The sequence below is a fragment of the Malaclemys terrapin genome, chromosome 2 (assembly GCF_027887155.1).
Source record: "Malaclemys terrapin pileata isolate rMalTer1 chromosome 2, rMalTer1.hap1, whole genome shotgun sequence".
NCBI classification, from domain to species: domain Eukaryota; kingdom Metazoa; phylum Chordata; order Testudines; family Emydidae; genus Malaclemys; species Malaclemys terrapin.
Window position 1 is genome coordinate 212053513 of NC_071506.1, and position 22714 is coordinate 212076226.

General features: G+C 42.0%; 1 protein-coding gene across 1 annotated transcript in view; it reads left to right on the top strand.

Annotated features, from left to right (window-relative positions):
* Nucleotides 1-1352: 1352 nt before the first annotated feature.
* Nucleotides 1353-22714, top strand: part of TOPAZ1 (testis and ovary specific TOPAZ 1) — an 89992-nt gene continuing 68630 nt past the window's right edge. Inside the window, exons 1-5 of the mRNA XM_054017628.1 lie at nt 1353-2589; nt 4823-7355; nt 10867-10934; nt 11232-11362; nt 14199-14266. Of these exons, the coding sequence (XP_053873603.1) occupies nt 1353-2589; nt 4823-7355; nt 10867-10934; nt 11232-11362; nt 14199-14266 (4037 nt within the window). The remainder of the gene's footprint in view (nt 2590-4822; nt 7356-10866; nt 10935-11231; nt 11363-14198; nt 14267-22714) is intronic.

The following is a 22714-nucleotide window of genomic DNA, read 5'->3' on the forward strand; positions in this document are numbered from 1 at the left end:
GACCGTATTTAGTACTGATAATGTGCTATTTGTGGTGATTTTGTATTCAAATGTCTTGCTTTAAAGAAACAAAAAGAAGGGGAAAGACTCCTCCACAAAGGGTAACTAACTTAGGACCTGACACACCCAAAGACTACTGGTGAGGAAGGGGAGAGGTTGAGATCCTAACTAATCAGTTCCCATTTTAGACAGTGGAGGGCCCCGCCTTCTTTCCGTGCGCCTGAGTAGGTCTGTAGCCTCCACGTCTTCCTTGCAAAGGGACTAGAGATTCCTCTTTCTCTCCTGCGAGCTCTTGCTTCCTAATGCTGACTATGCCGTGCACGCTACATAGGGAGTAGTGGCTGCATTTTTGCCACCCGTTTACTCGATTTATCCCGCTCTGGCTTGGACAAAGCAGGGACCAACCCCACTCAAGCGAGTGTGGGAGCGGTCGGGAGCAGGTGCCCCGGGCATACGGAGCCGGGAGCAGCTGAACTGCTCTCCTCAAGACGGGGAACAGCGGCCTCGCAAGGTGCTGGGGCAGCTCGAGAAACGCTGTGGCTGGGAGTGGTTAGGCGCCTTTTTCACAGCTCGGCCTGCGCCTGCGCAGCTCCCCTGCCCTGTGCCCCTGCGCAGGGGGCCGCGCCGCGCCCTAGCTGCTGCTGGGGGAGCGCGTGAGGGGGAGAGCGAGACGGGGCGGGCGGCGGCGAGGCCTATGCTTGGCAAAGGCGCTGGCTGAGTGAATGGGGTGGCGGGGCGCTGCGGGGCCACGGCTGGAAGCAGCAGGGCAGGGTGAGCAGATAGGCGGGTGTGAGAGCTGGAGCGGCTGCCGCCCGGCTCAGGTGCTGGCTGTGAGGGGCTGCAGGCAGCGGCGCTGGCCGGGGATCTGTATTTGAGCTCACAGATCTTTAGTTTGTGGAGGGAGCGGAATTCAGAGCCCTCGGGGCGGGGTGGAGCCCGTGAAATCTTTTCTCTGGGTCGGCAAGAGACTCAGAACAACCCCCGGCAACGAGCAGCAGGAGGGTGGCTGGGGGCACCTCCTCTACGGGCGGGTGTAGCTTTCTGTCCGAGTCCTGCTGCTCTGCTAGGGGCCCCACCGCTCAAAGTCTGAGCCCTCCTGACCCGTTGGGAGCTGTGTTTAGGAGGCCACTCAGGTTGTCCCCGAGTTTCCTCACCATCGGTCCTGCTTTCTACCCAAATACTGAGGCTGGCCAGGTTGGTTTGTGGTATAGCTGGGGGACTGGTTTCTGCCGTGGCCGCTTGTTGCTAAAGGCAGTTTTTCTGCAGAGCCTGGGGGCCATTTCCCTGCCTGCAGGATGCCACAGCTAAGATCTCGGAAAGTGCAGCTAAGCAGGGAGGCACTGACTGCTACGATGGGGCCCTGCCCACAACCTGTGGATGCAGAGATGGGAGCCCACTCTGGGGACTTCTCTGCAGCCAAGGGGAACCCTCAGCGGGAGGCAAAGAGAAAAGCAATGCATTCCTTATCCTGCTCTTCATCACCTATCCTGTTCTCCAGGGTCCCATGTGAGCAGCTCACATTCCCAGCAGTAGCATCTATGGAGGAGCAACATGGGACTAATACGAGGCTTGTAGGTAAAAGAAAGGAAGGGAGACGAGGCTGCAGAGGAAGAGGCATTGCTGCTGCTGGAGGCAGAAGAGAAGCAGCTTTACAGGTTTCAGACCATGCTGCAACTAAAGTCTGGGAGAAGGTGATGGTGCCAGTAGGGAGGTGTTGGGAAAAGGCTATCTGTAGAAAAAGAGGACAGGGATTGCAGCAGTTTTCCTCTGGAACTAGGTTGGAAGAGAAATTGGCAACAGGGATTGAGGAAAAACTAAGAAGTAGCTCCTCAGCAAAATTGGGGCTGTTGGGGCCCCAAGAGGGATTAGGAAGCCCAGGGAAAAAGAGCAGACATTCCTTAATGGAATTGAAGCTACAAATTCCATGCCCCAAGGAAGAACTGGTGAGTCCAGAGAGGAGTGACAGATGCACCTTGTCAGAACCAGTAGTGCTGGGGCCTGGGAAGGATGCAGGGAGCCTGATAGCACTGGACGTGCAAATCCCAGACTCTGAGAAGGAAACAGTGAGCCTGAGTGAGAGGAGCCCATGCACCTTGGTAGAACTGGGGCTTCAGAAGGAAGTGGGGAGGCAGGGAAAAAGGAGCCGGCGCTCATTTTCAGAACCAAGAGTGCTAAGGCCCAAGGAGGGAGAAGAGAGCCCAGTGACAAGGGGCAGATGTTTGTTGGCAGGGACAGAGTCTTGGGTAGAAGCAGGGAACCTTGGGAAGAGGGGCAGGCGCTCCTTATCTGTCCTGGGACCCCAGGAGAAAGTAGGGAGCCCGGGGAAGAGGGACAGATGTTTTTTAACAGAGGGGAGGATGTCAGGGCCTCTAGATGAAAAAAGGAGTCTGGAGAAAAAGGGTGGGCAGTCTTTGGTGGAAGTGAAACTAAAGAGCCCAGGGAAGAGGGGCAGACACTCATTGGCAGTGCTGCAGCCACAGAGACTAAGCCTCCAAGAAGAACCAGTAAGCCCAGGAAAGAGGTTCAGGCGTTCCTTGCAACTACAAAACTCAGGCACCCAGGAGGAAGTAGGAAGCCTGGGGAAGAGGGGTAAGCACTCATGCACCACTGAGGAATCACATCTCCAGAGCTCAGGTCCCCAGGAGAGTACAGGTAGCCCAAGGATACGGGGCAGGCATTCCATGGTGGTACTACAGCCACACAGTCTAGGCTTCCATGAGGGAGCATGTAGCCCAGGAAGGAGAGGCAGGAGCTCTTCTGTGGAACTATGGCTACCAGGGCCCCAGAAGGAAGCAGGGACCTGTGGGGAAAAGGGTAGGACTTACTTGGGGGGAGCAGGAACCTCAGAACACAGGAAGAGGAGCAGGGGCTCCTCAGCAGATGAAAGGGTGAAGATGGTGACCTGGGCTGCTTCTCAGTCAAGGCTGATATGTGGGAAGGATTATGAAGCCCAGTGCTGGAGGCCAGGCAGGGGTTCTGCTGCTGGAAATACTCGAGGGAGCAGACGAGGGAAGATGGAGCAGCAACAGGTTGTAGGGCAAGAAGTGGGTTCTACAACCACTGATGATCTGTTCATTAGTAGAATAGAGGACAATGGTGAGAGACAGAAAGATGGAAAGGAAGAGGCTGTGGTTTCAGCTGAACTAAAATTAAAGATCAGAAAGCCTAGTAAGATCTTATTCTGTATCTGCTTATATATTTGTATGTTGCTGTCTTATATCTATACCCCTCTACTTCCCCTGCTTATACATTGCTGTCTGTCTTTTTGCTCTTCTAGTTTGTAGGATGCTGTCCCAATTGCTTCAAATTCTCAACCTTATTGCCTCTTTTTAAATACCATTCAAAGTAATATCCCACTAGCAACAGAAACAAAAAGTGCACTTGGGGGTAGTTTTTTTTTTTTTTTTGCATGTTAATTGTGATTTTCTGAAAGTGGGACAACTTGAACTAGGGAGATATTTAAAAATAAACAAAGTTGTAAATTTTGCTGAAAGATACAAAGTAAAATCCTCATAAGAGGGAGAGATTGTAAATATACCTGTAAAATTAATTGATTTGTGAAGGAATTTCTTTCTAGTGAATTGGAAACTTGGGTCAGGTCTATGCCCATAAATATGCGGGTTGGGAACTAGGAGCATTGTTGTTGCCTCTAATTTCTTGATGGAAATACGAACTTTTTTCTGTATTGTTGAAAATAGTATTGTGTATTTGAGCCCTTTTTCAGATAGGCATGATTTATTGCAATAGGAAAAACTTAAATACTGAAATTATAATCTATTTTGAAAATTTGAGATCTTATTAAACAAGCACCTTAGTTTAGTGGTTTTCAACCTTTTTTCATTTGCGAACCCTTAAAAAATTTAGAATGGAGGTGTGAACCGCTTCGAAAATCTTAGACATACACCTCTACCCCGATATAACGCTGTCCTCAGGAGCCAAAAAATCTTACCGTGTTATAGGTGAAACCGCGTTATATCGAACTTGCTTTGATCTGCCGGAGCGCGCAGTCCCGCCCCCCAGAGCGCTGCTTTACTGCGTTATATCTGAATTCATGTTATATTGGTTCGCGTTATATTGGGGTAGAGGTGTAGTATGTGTCCCCCCTCTCCACCCCGGGACCACAGATTGAAAACCATTGCCTTAGTTTAATTATTATGTGAAGTATTATTAACTTTCTCACAGCGTTTTACCAATATTTTTTTTTCAGATTTGCAATGAAATGTTCACAAATACAATTTTTAGATATAGTGAATATTTCCTGTTAAAAGAACAGTAATTTGCTTAGTATAATTTGCTTAGTATAATAAGAAATTTGTCTTTCTGGTTTTTCTTGAATTAAATTTTTAAACGGGCGCTTTTTTTTTTTTTTTTGCTCGGGTGATCTTGAACATGTAATTTATGAATATATTTATTTCAACACATAATATGTGAACATAAGGCTTTGCCTAAAATTTAAAAGTGGGAATAGTATCTAGCATTTTCTTGCAAAAATACTTTAGTTTGATTTGCCAGTTGGGATATGTTTGAAGTTACTATCAGTTCATTCAAATTTTTTTCTTATAACAGCCTAGCATTCTGTAAAGACTTTATATAACAGATATTTTAAGCCAGTTAATATGCTAGTTATTTTCTGTATGTAAAAATGTTAGTCAGAATGTAACACAACTACATTTCACCTGTATAGTTTTTATTTGGTAGATAATAGTCTTGAAGAACCATGTGTGTAGTATGTTTTCTAAAAAGGCAATAGTTCAGTTTTTTCTTAAAGCACTTGTATTCGTGTGTAAGACTGACTGTGATTCGTTTTTTTTTTTTAAATCAGCAAAGAAAAAAATAGAAGTTAAGGAAGACTCAGATGCACAGGATGGAAAGCAGCTAGACACTGATCTAAATATATCAAAAGATTATAACATAAAGAAACCACTAGTAGCTTACTCTGAATCTCTCCAGGTAGCTAAGTCAGATGGAACTCAGAGCAAGATACCAGTATGCCCGGGTTTAAAGACAGGATCTGCAGTACAGTGTAACAGGAGAAGAAATAGACTCACCAAGACCAGGTGTTTACAGAATTTGGATGTAAAAGTAACTGAAAATAAAGTGACAAAGAGCAAACTGGTAAAGTCTAAGGGTGAAAAGTGCAGAGAAACCCCAAATTATTATAATAGCTTGCCATCCACAGTAGAAAAGAATCCAGTTGTAAAATTATATGACTGTCGTTACCTTAATACATTTGTAAAGTCTTCAGTTGATGCAACCAACTGCAGTTACAAAATTGGTGGTGGATTCTTGCATGTAGCACAGGGTAAGAGAGAGACTTTTTGTCCTGACAGTGTTATGGGACAGAGTGATATGAATAGCAAGCTTAATGTAATGCAGATGTCCACACAGAAAAGTATATCATTTGACAAAGAAGGAATATGCCAAAATAGAAAAAATTGTCAAAATGAAAACAGTAAGTGCTTGAGGGAAAGAAAGTGGAGTATTGATAGAAAGCCCAGGAAAAGGATGAAACTTTTTGAAAAATCATCAATCCAGAATGTTCTCCCAGTTATGGACAACAAATACTGTGAATATGAGTTACATACGGAAGATAAAACTGCCACAACAGACCCTTTAGCAGTTTTAGAGTTAAATAGCAATGAAACTACTTCCTCATCTTCGTTTGATCAAAAATCAAATCCCCATCTAGAACCAAATACTCAAGAAGCACAAAATGGTTGTACTGCCTCGGTTAATAGAAAAATGCACTTGAAACCCTGTGCAATAGAAGGTAGTTCTGAGAATAGACTTCAGCTATCTGAAATTGCAAAAGGAGAAAAGGGTGGTTTTGAAAGTATAGAACAACAAGACCGCTTGAATACCTCAAATAGTCCAGAAGTGGTTACTTTGATTAATGACAACATTTCTGATTACTACAATGATGCCAGTTGCCAAAAGAGAGAGAGGATAGTGTCAAATGAAAAACTGATAAGTAATGTTGAGAAATTACAGCTATATAGCTGTCAAAGAATAGTACCAATGTCTGGTAAAAATGTTTGGCCTCGTGAATCATGTGCTAGGACTTCTGAATGGTTTCATAAAAATCACGTGTCTGTCCTGGAAGGAAAAACTTCAACTTCTGGTTCTCAGGAATGCTCATATGAAAACAATACCGAAGCTGTAAGAGATATGGTTTTAACTGATAACTCCAGGCAATTAGAGCTAAGTATGTTAGAGGCAGAAAGTGTCAAAGAATCTGCATGTAAAATAACAATGGATTCTAACATTGAATGTCTGACTTCTGTTAGAACACCAGAGTCGTCATTATTGGATATTTGTGGGACTTTGAGAGTCACCTGTAATGAAAATCTAGAGTCATCAGTGGATAGTAGTCCCATAGCTTCTAAGTCTGAAGCTGTCCATGAAGCTCAGGTGATCTTAAATTTGGCAGTAAAACAAAAACAAGATGATAAAAACAAAGGCGCTTTAGCAAAGAAAAATCTGATGATGGCACTCCATGATGGTATATCTGAAGATGACAATACAAGTAAAATGATTGTTAATCATAAGACATCAATGATGAAAAAAACAGTTACAATTCCAAACTTAATGAAAATGTTATACCCGGGAAATCTATCAAATTTCAAAATTCCTTTACGCAAAAATAAAACTGAATCCAGGAAAGTGGACTGTATTAGATCATTAGATAAAGAAACATACAGTCCACTGGAACGTCTTCACAAATCTGCTGCTGCTTCAGCAAGGCAGAACAGAGCCGAGGAGAATTCCTCTATAGTAGTCTCTGAGCAGCAACCTATCTCTGAAGAGGCAGATATCTCTGTAATCCCCTCAAAGGAAAATGCTGACCAAATGAGCAGTAAGGACTTTGGCAGTGGTGGTTCTGAAAGTCTTTCAAATGAAATAAATATACTTTCTGAACATGTTTCTACATATCAGTGTGCTTTTCTTGAGGGAGAATTGGAGTCATCTGCTCTTGAGGATGTTACTGACTCTTCTGCTACTGCACCTATAGAGCAAAGTCGCACACTAGATTGTTCCAGTAAAACAGTTGACCATTCTGTTTCATTAGAAATGCATGATGATGATAAAAAGAAGTCAAGAATGGATCTTGCACAGAGTAAGATTAAAAACTTTCCAGATGTTCTTAAGGCTTATGAAGATGATATTCTTGTGATTGATGTAATTCAGGATGACCCTGACCTTTTTGGAACCACTGATGAAGGGGAGCTTGCATTCACAATGAACCATGTGACTGAAAAGCACTGTAATATCAGTACTACCTCAGAGGAAAAACAGGATGTCAAGCCAAAATGCCTTATCCTTCCAGAAACTAAGGATTCAAGGGATTACTTTAGGTATGCATATCATTGCTTTACCTTCATAAAAAATATTTGTGTAATACTGAGTACATTGAGACATCAACTTAGTTTAGTCCAAGTATTCAGGTTTCCCCAAAAACGCTGTATATGTGTATGTTTAGTAGAGTGGGCAGCACAGTTATGCATTCAATGTGAACAGAAACAGTTTCATGAAATTGAAAAAAAAATCAGCGAAAATTGACTTTGGGAATTTAAACATTTTTTGGCAAAGTTCTGAGTCCAAACACAGCGTATGGTTACTGCATGAGAACCAGAAAGTAAAGCTGATTATAAACCAAAGTAACTGAATTGGTCAGGCTGAGTGAAATGGAAAAAAAAAATGCTGAAAAGGAAATTAATTATTTAAAATTCTTTTTAAGTAAGATGTGGGAGTAATACTGGTAATGCTGTAATGATGTATATATGAATTATCTCATTAGTGTCCCCTTAATGATAGCTTTATATTGTAGTATGGCATTTTAAAATATAACTTTTTCTATTGCTATAACTTCTGCTGTTTCTGCATTCCCATGAGTAAGTGATTTTGGTTATCCAAATAGTAACAATACGTTTTTCTCACATGCTGAATAGTTTTTAAAACTATAATTTGTCTACTAGGTTCTAGTCAATATTTTTACCAGTCTTGCATTGTGGTGTTTGATCTATACATTGAGATCAGAGTAAGGTACAGTAAAGGAGGGAGAGCAGAATTAAATGTACTAGCAACCTTCTATAAATGGCAGCTCACCATGTGTGTTTAGAGAGACTCAAAATCTTTTTATAGCTGCTTGATATATTAGCTGTTGTACAAAATTGGTAATCTTATGAGAAAAGTATAAAACTTGCATAGAGGTTTATAGTACAGGATTTTCTCCAAAGACGTGAAGACAAGTGCCTTCCCGTTCAATTTTTATTTGCTTCCTCTGTTCATGCTCTTTGCTCCCTGTCATCTTTACCTTTTTTTAGGTTAATACTACAACTAACATTTTAAACTATTTTTTTAAATATTGCCAATTTCTTACCTTGAAATCCTCCCTTTCCTGAAACTATGGTGTACAAAGGAGGAAAGTAGGAAGTTTGCTTAGGGTAGGGCTGAAGTGTGTGATTTAAATATCCATTTTAAAGTTTAATTTTAACTGTGTATCTTAGAATCTCACTTTTGAGAAAGTAAAGGAGCAGCAGCAAAAAAAAAAAAAAAAAACTAAAAAAACCCAACAAAAACAAATCCAAAGACCTTTAGGACAGTTTCTTAACTCATGCAGATAAATGTTGGTCTCAGGGTTTGACAGTTTAGTGCTCCAAGAAGGTAACATTATTATTAATAGAAAATGAAGTTTTCTGTTTCTAGAAGAAGTGATAGATCATATTATCGGTGTTGCAACAGTATTTCTCACATGTTGCCTTACCGCTGATCCTTAAGCATGAGCTAGGGGAAATATGTCTAAGGATCAGTTCCCATACCCATTTATTCCTTGTCCTTTTTACTAAGGGCCATCCAGGGTACCAGTTAATGATGTGTTTCATGATACGAACATATGTTGCTAAGAGCTGAATGGAGATCACATTGTTTCACGTAGATAATCGGGATGTCAGATTGAAATCCTGTGGAAAGCTTTGTACGTCCATTACCAAACTCTTGAGACATCCAGTCCACATGGTTTTTCATGTGCTTATAACCAAGGGTGAAAATTTGTGGTGACTGCTCTAGTTTGAGATCCCAGTTATCACATGTTCATAACCAGGTGTCAGATTGAGGAGGGAAAAGGTGGGAGGTGCTCTTCCAAGATCTTCCCCGAGAAGGCACCAAAATCAGACACTGCCCACCATGCATTTTGCAGATGTTCAGAATATGTTTTTGCATGCTCTCTAAGCTCCATTGAGCTCTTTGAACTTGGCTCCGCCTTGGTGGGGTTTCAGTATGTCATGGGCTTTGCTGGCTCCTTGATTTGAGAAAACAATAATTGGTGGTATCTCCCAAGTGCCACCTTCTTTTGGCATCAAGATGAGACTTGACTCACAGTATATTGTATAGATCTGTCATTCTCCCTCTCCTTACATACATGAGGAATGAAATAATTTAAATGTCAACATTATTAACTATCACTGGGATTTGATTTAACACCTTAATGGAAGAACAAATATCAGACCTATTGTTCCCAGTCTCTAGAGACTGGATTTTTCTGCCTTGGTTACATTTGTTTCACGTTTTTGATGTTTTCTTCACAACTATAACAACTTAGAAAATTTGTTTTTAAAAAGAAGCTGTGATTCTGAAGAACAAAGTACTAGCTTCAGAGAAGTGCTGGTACAGTTAATTGGTACCCCTCCCCCACACCTGTTTCTGAGCCCTGGCTCATTCCAAAATACTCACCTTTGGGCTGAAACTTTCTATTCTTGGTCTCTACCTGAATATGACTTTTTGGTGTTTGAAGGAGGAAAAAAGTCAGTTAAATATTTTTTTCCCATTGTTAAACAACAAAAACCAAACCAAAAAAACCCCACCCTAAACATTCTTCGGGGAAAGCTTGAAAAAACATTTGAGAACTGTTTAGTTTTAAAACGATCTGAAATACACCATATCATGGTGCATATATAGCTGAAAATACTTTTTTAAAGGTGGCCTTAAATGTTGATATGATACAAAGCTAGCTAATTGTATAGTGATTTACAAAGCAGGGCTGGTCAAAACATACAAGTGCTTAAAAGCTAGAGAAGGTTGTTCCGCCTCTCAGGCCATGAGGCCTAAAGTAAAATACTCAGGGCTGGGAGCCTAAAACTTCTGAGCTCTTTTCCCTGTTAGTTGCTGTGTAATATTTGCTCTTATATAATACTTCAGTAAAATTTTCTTAGGTTTCACAGCATCTCTGTACAGTAGGACTTAAATATAACTCCCATTGTATAAATGCTGAAATTGAGGCTCATAAATTAAGAAGATTATCCCAGGATTAGATGTGTGCACACTCTCTAATTCAGGCCTGCTCAACTGATGGCTGGGGTTGGCAGTCTGGTTGGTCTGGGTGAAGTCTACGTAAATTAGTAACATTTTCAATAAATACCTTTTGAGATTCATCTTGCAGAAAAGGTGTTATAAATATTTTGAAATTGGTGAACTGGTTAACTAACACAGTATTTACAAATCTTCTTTATTTTCTGTAACTGCTGGATTTGTCTGACCTTTGATGTGAAAGATTCCCCCAACATTATTTTAGGCAAAGGTGTGTTGAGGAGAAAAGCCAAAATTGAAGAACTTTAATAATGTAAATATTACTACTATACTTACGATAATACTAAAACAATTGTGAATGTGTTTAGAAGGGGGGATTTTCAAGGAAAGCAATATGTGAGTGTAGAAAAACTAACTCATAGTGGGACTGTTATGCTGTAAACATGTTCTGTCCACAGCTGAAAGCATTCATTGTTGGACTGGAAAGCTTTGATTTTGTGTAGTTAGGTTAGGTTAGTCTGCCTCTTTACTAGAGATTTGAAATGTACTTTTTGTTTAAAACAGAGAGAGTCCCATTCAAGAATCTGGAACATTGAAATCTGTCACAGATTCATATGATGCACTGCTAATGGGTAAGAATGGAAATTTTTAAAATGTGTAGTTAGGGAGAACAGATATGTAGGTATTCAGTAGCAAAACCCATACCTTAATTATTTTCTAAAATAAATTAGAAAATTTGTCAGATCAATAGTATATCCCTTCTTGCTTCTCTATTACTGTAATATTTACTTTGAAGAAACGCTTTAAGCTTTCATATTGAAATAATTTTATACAAATTTCACATTTAGGAAGCAATATGAGTTCTTAAATTTCATTGCTATAACAGCTTAATATAGAAGACTTCACAGTAATATGTTCCACCTTTTCAGCTAATAAGATTCAAAAACATGATTCCTCAAGTGGAAGCTGTCCTTTGGGAGGTGTAATTGAGGAGTTTTTTGAGGATGGGCAGCTGATTGAATCAGATGAACTCTTAAAGGATTTTCATATGGATGAGAAGGTACTAAAGAAAGTACATTGCATTATGTCACAAACTAATCTAGGCAGGAATGAAAATAGTTCACATAGAATATCCTAATTACTAATGGTATTTCATACTCATGTTACACTTTAATTTTATGTAGTGAAGGGTACAGCTGCTTTTCTAAAGAGGGTTTTATTGATTACTTTAATATGTGCTGTAGACTAGGTCAGAGTCTTATTTGACAAACTATTTTTCCGTTTTGTTACTGACAATTCAATTTAAAATTTTAACTTGAATAAGATATTACCATATTAATTACAGTAACATTACTCATGTCTTACCAATAATATAAATCAGGTTATTCTAATAAAAATATGCACAAACACTGCATTATATGTCCATTAAGACTGGTCTGTATATAACATACCTAACTTCATTTCCTTGCTTTTCTTGCTTTTTGTTATGGTATCAGATGTTCTCCACTTTGCAGCCTGCTTTGGGCCTGCAGGGGAAAGAAAAAGCATTGGCCCTTTTAAGAATTGTCCCACACCCCTCTTCTGCTGGACTTAAGAAGGGGAAGAGAGAGGCTCTGTGGCTGAATGGTTGTGACAGAAGGGATGCTATATAAGCTGATTAGCTCCCTAGAACTTAAGAGGAGAGTTTATAAGCCCTTACCCCTGCCCAAGGAGACCATTCTACACAAGGAAGAAAAATTCTTCCGTCCACCCCTTGAAATTAGAGTAAGACTCTGTTTTTTAGATCCTGTGGCCTCATGCTAATTACCTTTTTGAGATTGGGAAGGAATTTCTCCTCACTGCCAGATTGGCCAGGGTGCTGTGGATTTTTTCACCTTCCTCTAAGCAGCCCAGGGTAGGTTAAGTTGTAAAATTAATTCTGTTGTATCTTGGCAGGTGCTCAGCTCAGGTAGGAATCAACAGGGGATCTGGTTCCCTGATAAACTGGAATTGGAAGCAAATTCGCTTTAGTGGGTGGGTGCTGTTTTGTACTGATGGCCTGTGATATAGAGGAGGTTGGACTAGATGATCTGTTGGTCCCTTTTGGCCTTAAACTGTGGCTCCATCTCCTAAAGAAAATGGTGTCAGGGCTCCCTAATGGGGTCAGGGCTCCCTAATGTCAGAGGCAATGGATAGACAAACTCTTCACCACACATTTAACCCTCATATGAGGGAGGACGACGGAGCCCCTGCAGCAGGCTGGGACCAGGTTAACAGGGTGAGAGGAGTGATAATAAGTACTCCGCTGCAAGGTATGGATTACAGAAGAAGGAAGGATGACCTGTACTATAGGAGTAATTCCAAGATAGCTCCTATATGTGTTACTTAATAAAGTTGCAGCCTAGTTAAGCCACATTCCTGGTGTCTTGTCTTGTCTTCCTGTAGTGTCCAAGACAGCAATATATACCAGGTAGCCAAACTCTGGCTCATAAGAGCCGCATGCGGCTCTTTTACAGTTACAGTGCAGCTCACAGAACCCCCTATGTCTTCACCATTCTCCACCTACCAGACTTGGGAGCCTGGGACCTCTGCCTTGCAGCAGGGTGATGGGGGTAGGGGCGTCTGCCTAGTGGGGAGAGGAGTGTCAGGGCTACAGCCCCATGAGGCATGCCTGCTGGGGCTCAGGTCTTCAGCAGGAACGGGGTTGAAGCCCGGAGTCCCAGCAGGTGCACCCCGGCTCTCGAACTAATGAAGATTGTCGGACGTGGCTCAGAGACTCAGTAAATTCGGCAATCCCTGGTACATACCCTCTACTCCTCTCCCCAAGGTATAAACTTTGCCACTTGAACAACCATCATATACCACATATAACACATCATAACCTCAACTCTTCCTCAGTAGGGATGGAAAATTAGTCATTCATATTTGGAGGAGAGGGTTGAATATATTTGTTTTGAGTCCCCTTGCCAATTGTTGTGTTTTCTGCAACATTTTCCTGTTTCTTCTCTTTCCTGAGGTTGTGTGAAAAAGCCAACAAACCTCAGGTGAAACTAACTATATGGGAAAAACATGAAACAGACTATGGACAATCTGAAAAGGATGTTTTTCCTCTGATCTTTCATTTATAATAATCTTACGTGTAGCAGTATTAGCAACTACTGTTATCTAAAAGGGAAACAAATTTACATTCATTTGACTTTTTCTTAAGCAATTATCTGCATTAAATTTTATATAGTAAAAGATAACTGCTCACATTTGAGCCCCCATTAAAGTGGAGATGATATGCAGAAACTTTGTGTGTGTAAAATATTATATGTACAAAAAAGAACTAGATAAGTTCATGCATAGGTGCCGACTTTCCCTCTTTCCCGTGGGTGCTCAGCCCCGCCTCTTCCCCCATTCCAACTCCTTTCCCAAATCCCCGGCCCCGCCTCCTCCCCTGAGCATGCTGCGTTACCCTCCCCCCCCCCGAGCGTGCTAACGCTCGGGAAGAGGAGGTGGGGTGGGGGGGAGGGAAGCTTGGCTGCTGGTAGGTGTAGAGCACCCATTAATTTTTCCCTGTGGGTGCTCCAGCCCCAGAGCACCCACGGAGTTGGCGCCTATGAGTTCATGGAGGATGGGGCCATCAATAGCTATTAGGCAGGATGGGCAGGGATGGTTTCCCTAGCCTCTGTTTGCCAGAAGCTGGGAATGGGCTACAGAATGGATCACTTGATGATTACCTGTTTTGTTTATTCCCTCTGGGGCATTTGGCATTGGCCACTGTCGGAAGGCAGAATACTGGGCTAGATGGACCTTTGGTCTGACCCAGTATGGCCCTTTTTATGTTCTTACACTGGGCACAATTATGAAAGATTGTTTGATATACAGGATAGTTATTTGAATTTACATTTATTTAAACTATAATCATTTCACAGTACAGATTTTCAGGCAAGTCGGACGCTATAAAAGAAGAAAAAGTAAATATTCATGAAGCTGAAAAAAGGTATGTGTGGTGACATACCTTTGAGTAATGTATGCTATTTCTTCTTGAGTAATGTATGCTAATGATAAAGTGAAAAGCAACTTTTTTTTAACCAAATCTCATCTGCCTGATTTTATTTACTCTTTTTTTCCCCACTTTATATCATCACTATTTATGTAGAAAATTAAACTGACATCACTTAATACGTTTACAGAGCCAGAAGTATGAGAGGTGTAATGTAGTTACTGTTTTATCCTGGTATAGTGGACGGAATTTTGATTGTCTGCAGTTAATATATTTTGTCTGATATATCTCAGTGTCTTACCTATTCAGGCATCTCAGAATGAATGCAGTTGAAAATGTATTCCAGTATGGGTGATCAGTCTTGAGTTGGTGAACTATAAAGTAGTAATATTGACTATATTTTGATTTGCTGTCTTGTAGAACTAATAATTTGACACAATTAAAATAATCCAGGAAATAATTGGCTATGATAAGATTTTGTCTAAAACTGCTCAAATGCATATATTGACTAGTTTTTTACTAGAATATGGCAATGCAAAATTCTAGCAACTCTATAGAAAACATTTTTACATATATTATGTTGATTTATATAATAATAGCTTGTTTGGAGCGGCAAGACATTTTGTGTCTAGACACTTCATAATAAAAGATTGGAAATGGAGGGGAACTCTAAATGGAAAAATTAAGAAATTTTCAAACTGAAGAAGGAGGAGACTTTTTTTTCCAAATCAAGTTGTAGCCTAGTTCTTCCAAAAACACGCAAAATGCTTAGGTTGCTGTAATTCTCATAACTATGAAAGATCATAGTCATTTGCTAAATGTGGCTGCTAGTGTGAGCGTTGCAAGAATAGAGGTACGAGTCTTTCATTCTGTAGTGTCACCAGTTCTAGCAGTACTGGACATTGGCTCTCCAGTATTTACAATATAGATATTGGGAGTGACAGAGGTGGTATTCTTATTAGCGTCACTCAATATTTTCAACAATAGAAATAGTTTTGTTTCCTAACCCTAGTGTTCAGATAAATTGTATGCCTGTCACACTACAAATATTTATTTCCATTGAAAACGATTCCCCAGTCTGTGACGAAATTTATTGTCAATGTTTACCAAATCCACTTATATTTGACCAATAGGAAACTTTTCCAGGTTAATGTCATCAACTTCTGCAGAAACTAAGCTTTAATTTTTTTAATTAAGTTTAAGATTGCCAAAGTAATCTTGCAAATGTGAACCCACGGTTAAACCATGAAGTGATATCTGCCAGTTCTTAGTTAACCCAAGTGTGTCTGTTGCTGCTCAAAGATTTTCTAAGCTGTCACAGAGTGAAAATAAAGAGTGTAAATATTCACTGCTGCTGTTTAGAACTGTGCAGCAGTCAAAGAATTGGATCAGTATCTGTCCGTTCTAGCATGGGAATTCTTTGATCTATAGCAGAGTCAGGCTGCAGAAACTATGTACTGTGTCCCTGAGATAGCAAGACACTTAAGCACATACTTAAATTCAAGTATGTCCAGTTGAAATCACTGGAACTTAAGCATGTGCTTGTGTGCTTTGTGAACTTGGATTGACCCAAAAGCTGAGAGTGGGGGAAATCTTTTGAGAAACACATGTATCCAGTGCAGCATCCAGGAAACTGGAGGAAAGGTAGGGTAACTGAAGTTTTAGTATCAGAGGGGTAGCCGTGTTAGTCTGAATCTGTAAGTGAGGTTCTTACCCACGAAAGCTTATGCTCCCAATACTTCTGTTAGTCTTAAAGGTGCCACAGGACCCTCTGTTGCTTTTTGAAGTTTTAGTCACTCACTCAGCAACCAGGAGGCTCTGGAAAGTGGGAAAGAGAGAGAGACAGGCTACAGCTACACTACAGAGTTTACAGCGTTGCATCTGCACTGCAGACACTCTAAGTCAATGGGAAATAGCTCTCCCATTGACTTAATTACTCTAGCTCCTGTGAGCTATGGTAGCTATTTCAGCAGGAGAAGCTCTCCCATTGACATAGCGCTGTTGACACTGGCACTTAGGTCTTTCTAGTTGTCACCACTACACAGGTAAGTAGACTACACTGGGCACAAATGTATTTGCATCTGACTTTTATTCTATTTGTATAATACTGCAAGTAATAAAATCCCATTGCTTTAGAGTGTTTCTTCTGATATAGCATTGGAATAAAGATGTACTCCTTTACTTGAAATGCACATTTTGCAGAGTAGAGAACAAACAGACCTTACTATCTTAAAATTCAGCTTGTGGGGTAGTCAGCTAAATTATTTTAAACTGCTGAACTGAAAGAAATTTGATTTAATGACTATCCACTTAGAGCATCAGAGCAAAAAAGGTTGACTATGAACCAGTTTAATTTACCACCTTGACAAATCAAAAATTGTGAACAAGTTTAGAAGAGTGGTAGCCTGGCAAAGGTTGACTAATGTACAGAAATAATTAAGAAAAACAAACTTTTTCAACAAGAATGAACTAAAATAATGATGTGCTGCTCTTAACAAGGTGCATGCACAAAAATCCAATATACCAGCAGTGCATGTGTTTGCAAACTGGAATAGGGTCTGGGGAATAAATTTACTTTTTTTTTTTTTTAAACCATTTAACAAATACACTTTCTATGTGCTAAGGTTCACAGATCTGTTATAATGTGTACTTCTACGTCTTTACAGCTTGGGGACAGAACCAGACCTGTCAGTCACTAGCAGCATAGGAATGCTCCTTCCCCTAAGTTCCCTCTAGTTTTACCTGCCACCACAGCAGCTGGCAGCTCAGCCCTACCCCCCTGCTGTAGACATTTCCTGAGGAAAATTCCAAGCTTTATTTCAAATGTTTAGACTAACGGTTTGTTTCAGTAACTCCTCTATGCCCAGCTATGTCTGAGGGTTGCACTTGATTTTTGGGTTGATTGTTCCACTTCCCCTTTGAGGCATTTGTGGTAGTTGGTGTCCCTGCAAGCTTCAGGGTCAGAGCTAGGCCAAAAAAAGTCCCTGTGCTCTTCATTGGGGAGATTGTCTGTCTCTGTGGGCAGAGGTAGTTTCCCTTACAACCCACTCTGGGTGGCGTGACTTCAGCTCCCCTTCCCTTGGCAAGGAGGGAACTGCCTATCAGGATCAGAGAAGCTGGCTCTTCTGAGCAAGAAGCAGCCCAGCCTGGGCAGAGTTGTTTTGGTTCCCTGCCCCCCAGCAGGAAAGGAGACAGGCAAGATTGGAAAAGAACTGGCTCTGGGACAAGTAGCCCCCACTCTCTCCATCTCCACAAGGGGACTGGATTCAGGAGGGCAACACGACAAATGAAAGACTGCACCTGAAGTCCTATAGTCCATACCAGCCATCACACTTCTGACTGTGGAGTTCAGCCACCTCCTGCTCCAACCTCTCCCTCCACTTCCCTACAGGTTGTGGATGGAGCACACCAGAGACAGCATGGATACCACCAACACTGGAGAATGTGGTAAGGGGGCCTTTGGGCCTATCCTTCTCCCTCTACTGCCACTTCTATAGCAGGTGCATCTTCCCCTCACCCAAGAGAATACCGACTCGTATCCCAGGTCGAGAACACCAGGCAAATCAGACCTGTCTGGACCATGTAGATCCCATGCAACATAGAGGGGCATAGCTTCTAGGAAGCCCATACTTGATCTTCAGACCAGTGCCTTCCTTGACAGACCCATAAGGGGCACATGTTGTGTTAATTTAGATGAAATAAATGGGCCCAAAAAGTAAAAGGTGTTGACATGACCTGTAACTGCCCGACCCTAAATTGTTTTAAACAAGGTTTGGGGTTTAGTCAACCGACCTCGGCCTATTTAGTACTATGGCAAACGTGTAATTAAAAATCTTTTAAATCTTCTATTAAAGATACAAAAAAACAAGGGAAAACCGTTAAAACAAACTTGAAATGTAAAAAATGTTTTTTGTTTTTTTTTCATTTTAACAACATCCCCTATTCCCTTTTCTTTTAGCTGCAGAGAAATTTTTAGAGGGAAAATCCCTTTATTTCAACAGTCTCTTAGATGGTAATAACTGTCCTTTTTGGGAAAGAGAGAGAAGTAGTTGAGATGGGCTGGTGCTATTGTTGAAATCTGGTCCTGTTTCCTAGAAGACAAGACAAAAGACACACACACGAAAGGGGAAAGAAAAGAACAGCAAGATAGAAAATGCAGCTTGTCTCTCTGGTATTGACTCACTTGCAACCTTACTGCTGGAGAAACACTGACACATCACACTGTCTTATCAGCCACTCTGAGAGCTGGCATGCTTGTACCAGGATCAGTCTATTAAGGGTATTGCTTTTAGTTGCCTCTCTGGTCACAGGCTTACAGCAGTGTTGCAAAGTATGCAGTCATGGCTGGCTAAGACCGACTTATTGGACAGAAGGAAAAAGAGAGGGGTAGGAAAAGAGAAGAAATAAGGTGAGGAAGGAAGAGGACACATTGGGAATTGCGGGGTGATGCAGTCTCCAGATGGTATTCAAGAGTTAGCTGGATCTGGTGGAGGAGGTGGCATCATCTGGGTCCGGCCCCATCTGGTTAGGACATTTCAGGATTAGGATGAAAAAGGCACAGTGGTATTCTACTGAATCCCAAGGTCCAAGGAGCTGGTTGGGATAGCAGCCATGATGGTGAAGCTTGCGCTTTCCCCTTCTCTCTTGTTTTTTTAGTCAACCAGTGTTGACATCTGTTCCCTCAAAGTCTCTTTGAGGATCCCCAAAGGAATGTGGGTGGAATAGCCCATCTTCTCATTATTTTATCCACTAATTAGGCCCAATTTCTGAGAAACCAATTTTGGTTCATGGATTTCCCATACTTCTCTTATTTACCAGGCTTCATCTTAATCCAGTCCTGGAATTATATCAGTAGGCCTCTTTGTTTGGACTAATTTAGTCTTTTGGCCCTTTTGTACCTTTTCCCATCAACACACATTGTTCTAGGTTATTGTGACAGTTTATAGACTTTTCATAGTTGAGTTCACACTTAGATAAATGCAGGAGGCAAATAAACCCAGCCTTTTTGAAGACTGGGAGATCACTAGACACATGTAATATTTTCAGAGTAATAGCTTAATTTCACTCCTCCCTCTGAAGCACTATTATGCGGACAAACTCCCAAAAGGAGTTTCTCATCTTCACAGCATGCAGCAGGGCAGATAATCTTTAGCTCCTAATTTCCCTGCTCACCCTCAAAGAGTTTAGCATGGCAGATCAGTGCAGAAAAGACCGGGACGTAAATATGTGCTGATTCCTTTAGGCAGAGGTATACATAACCCCACAAAGGAAATGCCTTGTCCTTAAGGGAGGAAAGCCCAGCATTCCAAATCTGAGTTAGAGAATCAAATAGTAAAATATATTTGAAACAATCACCTCCTCCCCATCAAAAAACAAAACAAAACAAAAACCAAAGAATAAACTCTTTCAGGCAAGCGTTACTGGGTATTGTAAAATTATGCATAGGAGCTTGGCAGCTGCCTTAGAGAAGCTATAGTTATATATCCATCTTTATGCACCCTGGGAAGTTGTAATGGCAGGAAATTCCTATCCCACTATGTTTAAAACACTGGGAAGGTATCAGGTTGTCATCCTGAACTGCTAGTGTGGGTCATGATGCCATAACTATTGGGCTGTCATTCCCAGCTATTGCTGTGGGTCATTATACCCTAATATCCAGGTTATTGTTCCCAGCTTCTGTAACAGGTTGCCATGTCTTACCTCTACCGTCTCCATCCAGCAGATGGCTGTGGAGTATGAGGGACAGCGGCTCAGCTGCGGAACAACCAGCAGGCAGTAAGGGGTCTCTTGCCCGCTGTTTCTGCATGCCAGCGTCTCCCACACTTCTTGACGTCTGAGCTGCTCGCATTTTCTCTCTCTCTCTCTCTCTCTCTGCGCCGTTCGGAGGAGGATCAGAGTTTTAGAGCCAAATGGTTTGGCAATGCCCCCTCGACTCCTGCTTGCTTCCAGTTTCTCTGCCTTTGTGGCAGTGCAGAGATGATGGCTTTTACAGCTCCCACTTTCACATTTGTCTAAGGAGGACTTTTTTTTTTTTTTTGTCAAAATGCGGAGCAGTGGTGAATAGTGATCTCCCTCCCATGCCCTTCTCCCTCCTGGGCTAATTTTTGAGCTGGGTGTTGAAACCCCCCAGAGCCTCAGCTGTAGTGCCTCCCTACTGGCTACTCTGCACCTTCCAGGTATGGCAGAGTGGCCTAAAAAGCACTGAATGAAATCCAGACAGTGCTTCATCTGTGTGACTCCCCCTCCAAGGCATGGCAGACAACAATTTATGCCTAACCTGCACCCAGCCTTTCGTCTTTAACTCTGTTAGGTCTCGGCATATGGAGTTGGACAAGCATGTGGGATTCTCTGCCGCAACTCTGATGTGGGGAAAAATGGACCAGGAGTCTATGGGTAGAGCAGGGAGAGGCTCCAAGGACAAGGAAGTCCCCAGTCAACCAACTCGGGTAATTCTCAAGTGTCCCCTGGAGAACAGAGGGCAGAATTGTGGAGTCACAAATCCCTCCCCCTCCCCCAAGTCCTAAAATGGGTTTTGAGGACCCTGGGTGGGAAAAGCAGGGCTCATCAGCACACAGCCTCCTTTGCAGTTTGGCTAGGAGGGCTCTGGAAGAGTTCCCTCCCCCCCCCCACACACACTTCCTGGGGGAATGGGATCCAATCAGCAAGAACTCAGGAAGAGAGCTCATGAGAGGACTTCAGGCCCTCAGCAAGGCTACCTGCAAAAGATATCACCAAAGCCGCAACAGCTTGTATGCTCTAAGCAAGCTAAAAATCAAAGATAACAAAAAATGGAAAGGAAAACATAAAAGATCTAGAAGGTATGAGTCCTGACTCCTTTCTCCTCCCATTCTATAACAGAGGATTGTGAATTGTCTGGAGGTTGGGCTCTAATTACAATCAGGACCAGAGGAAGACTTAGCAAAGGTTTTTTTCCCCTGAGAAATTGAAGGCTATGTGCAACAAGGTTGTATCCACTGTTCAGACTCAACCTGAACAAAATATCAAGAGTAAGCCTCTGAGCAAATTTCTTCCCCCAAAATCATCCCCTGGGGCCATGATTCCCCTACATTCCTCTTTTGAGGAAGTAATCAGGGATGCATGGGATAAGCCAGATGAGGGCAAGCACATTAACAAAAGTGATCTTAGGTTCTGTAGGATTCAGGAACCAAAAGTGTCAATTACTGAGATACCAAAGATTGACACTGTCCCTGGCTAAAGTTATGGTTATCCCCTCAGAAGGGAGTTCTATCCTAAGGATCTCACAGAAGGAAAAAAAAATGGAGGCCACTCAAGATTTTGAGCCTTCCACAGGGGTCCCTAACAGCTAATTGCTTTGCAAAGCCATCTCTCTCCTGGCTCGAAGATCTCATAGCCTTCAAGTAGAGATCAACCTGACTTTGGCTCTGTTTTAAATAAAGTTTCCCTGGCAACAGTATTGTTGCTGATGCGATGAGATTCTCAGCCAAAGCCCTGTCCTCCAGCTCAGTGACCAGGTATCACTGATGGCTTCGTCCCTGGACATTTGAAGCAGGTGCTGTGCTTTGCTAAATTCACTGGAGCCCTGCTTTTCAAAGACAAGGTAGTAACGGACAACTATTGAACTGAGCCTTCAATTGCTAGTCCTCCTGGTATTGTGCCTGGGGATCACTCCATGGGGGCAATCGCACATCAGGCACTTTTGAGGCTTCATTTTAAAGGTGTGGGACTACTCCTTGGAACACACAAAATATCAAGTGAGGGTTCCAACGCATGTGATCAACTCTTTAAATGGTGATCAACCCAGGGCGATGTCGACAAGGGCATGCCCATGTGACTTCCTGAACCCCTGATACTCACAACCGAAGCCTTCCTGGGGGGCTAGAGAGCACACCTGGAGTCCCAAACAGTTCAAGACATCTGGAAACTGGAGGAAAGGACTTTACAGCGTAAACCTCATAAACTAAGAGTAGTCAAACTGCCACTATGAAGGTTCCAGTCCAGCCTAAAGAGGAACAGTCTGATTGTCAGACAGCATGACCAACGAAGGGGGACAAGACGCCCAGCACTGCATACAGAAGCAATGGAAATCATGGAATGAGGAGAGCATTCTCTCCTCTCCCTCAGGGCAGCTCATATAAAGGGAGTCCTGAACCAGAAGGCAGACTGGCTCAACAGGAGCAAGGTGAACAACCCCAAGTGGTACCTGAATCAGGAAGTCTTTAACTTAATCATCCAGTCATTCAACCTGCCCTCAACTGACTAATTCACGAACCATATTAATGCAAAGAGACCAAAGTATTTTACCAGGGAAGAAGACCCCAGATCCATGAGGATAGATGCCCTATCCCATAAATGGTCACAGGCTCCTCTGTGCATTTCCACCCTTCCCATTGTTTGGAAACATAGTTCAGAAAATAAAAGTAGAACAGTCAGCAGTAATATTGGTAACTCTACATTGGTCAAGGA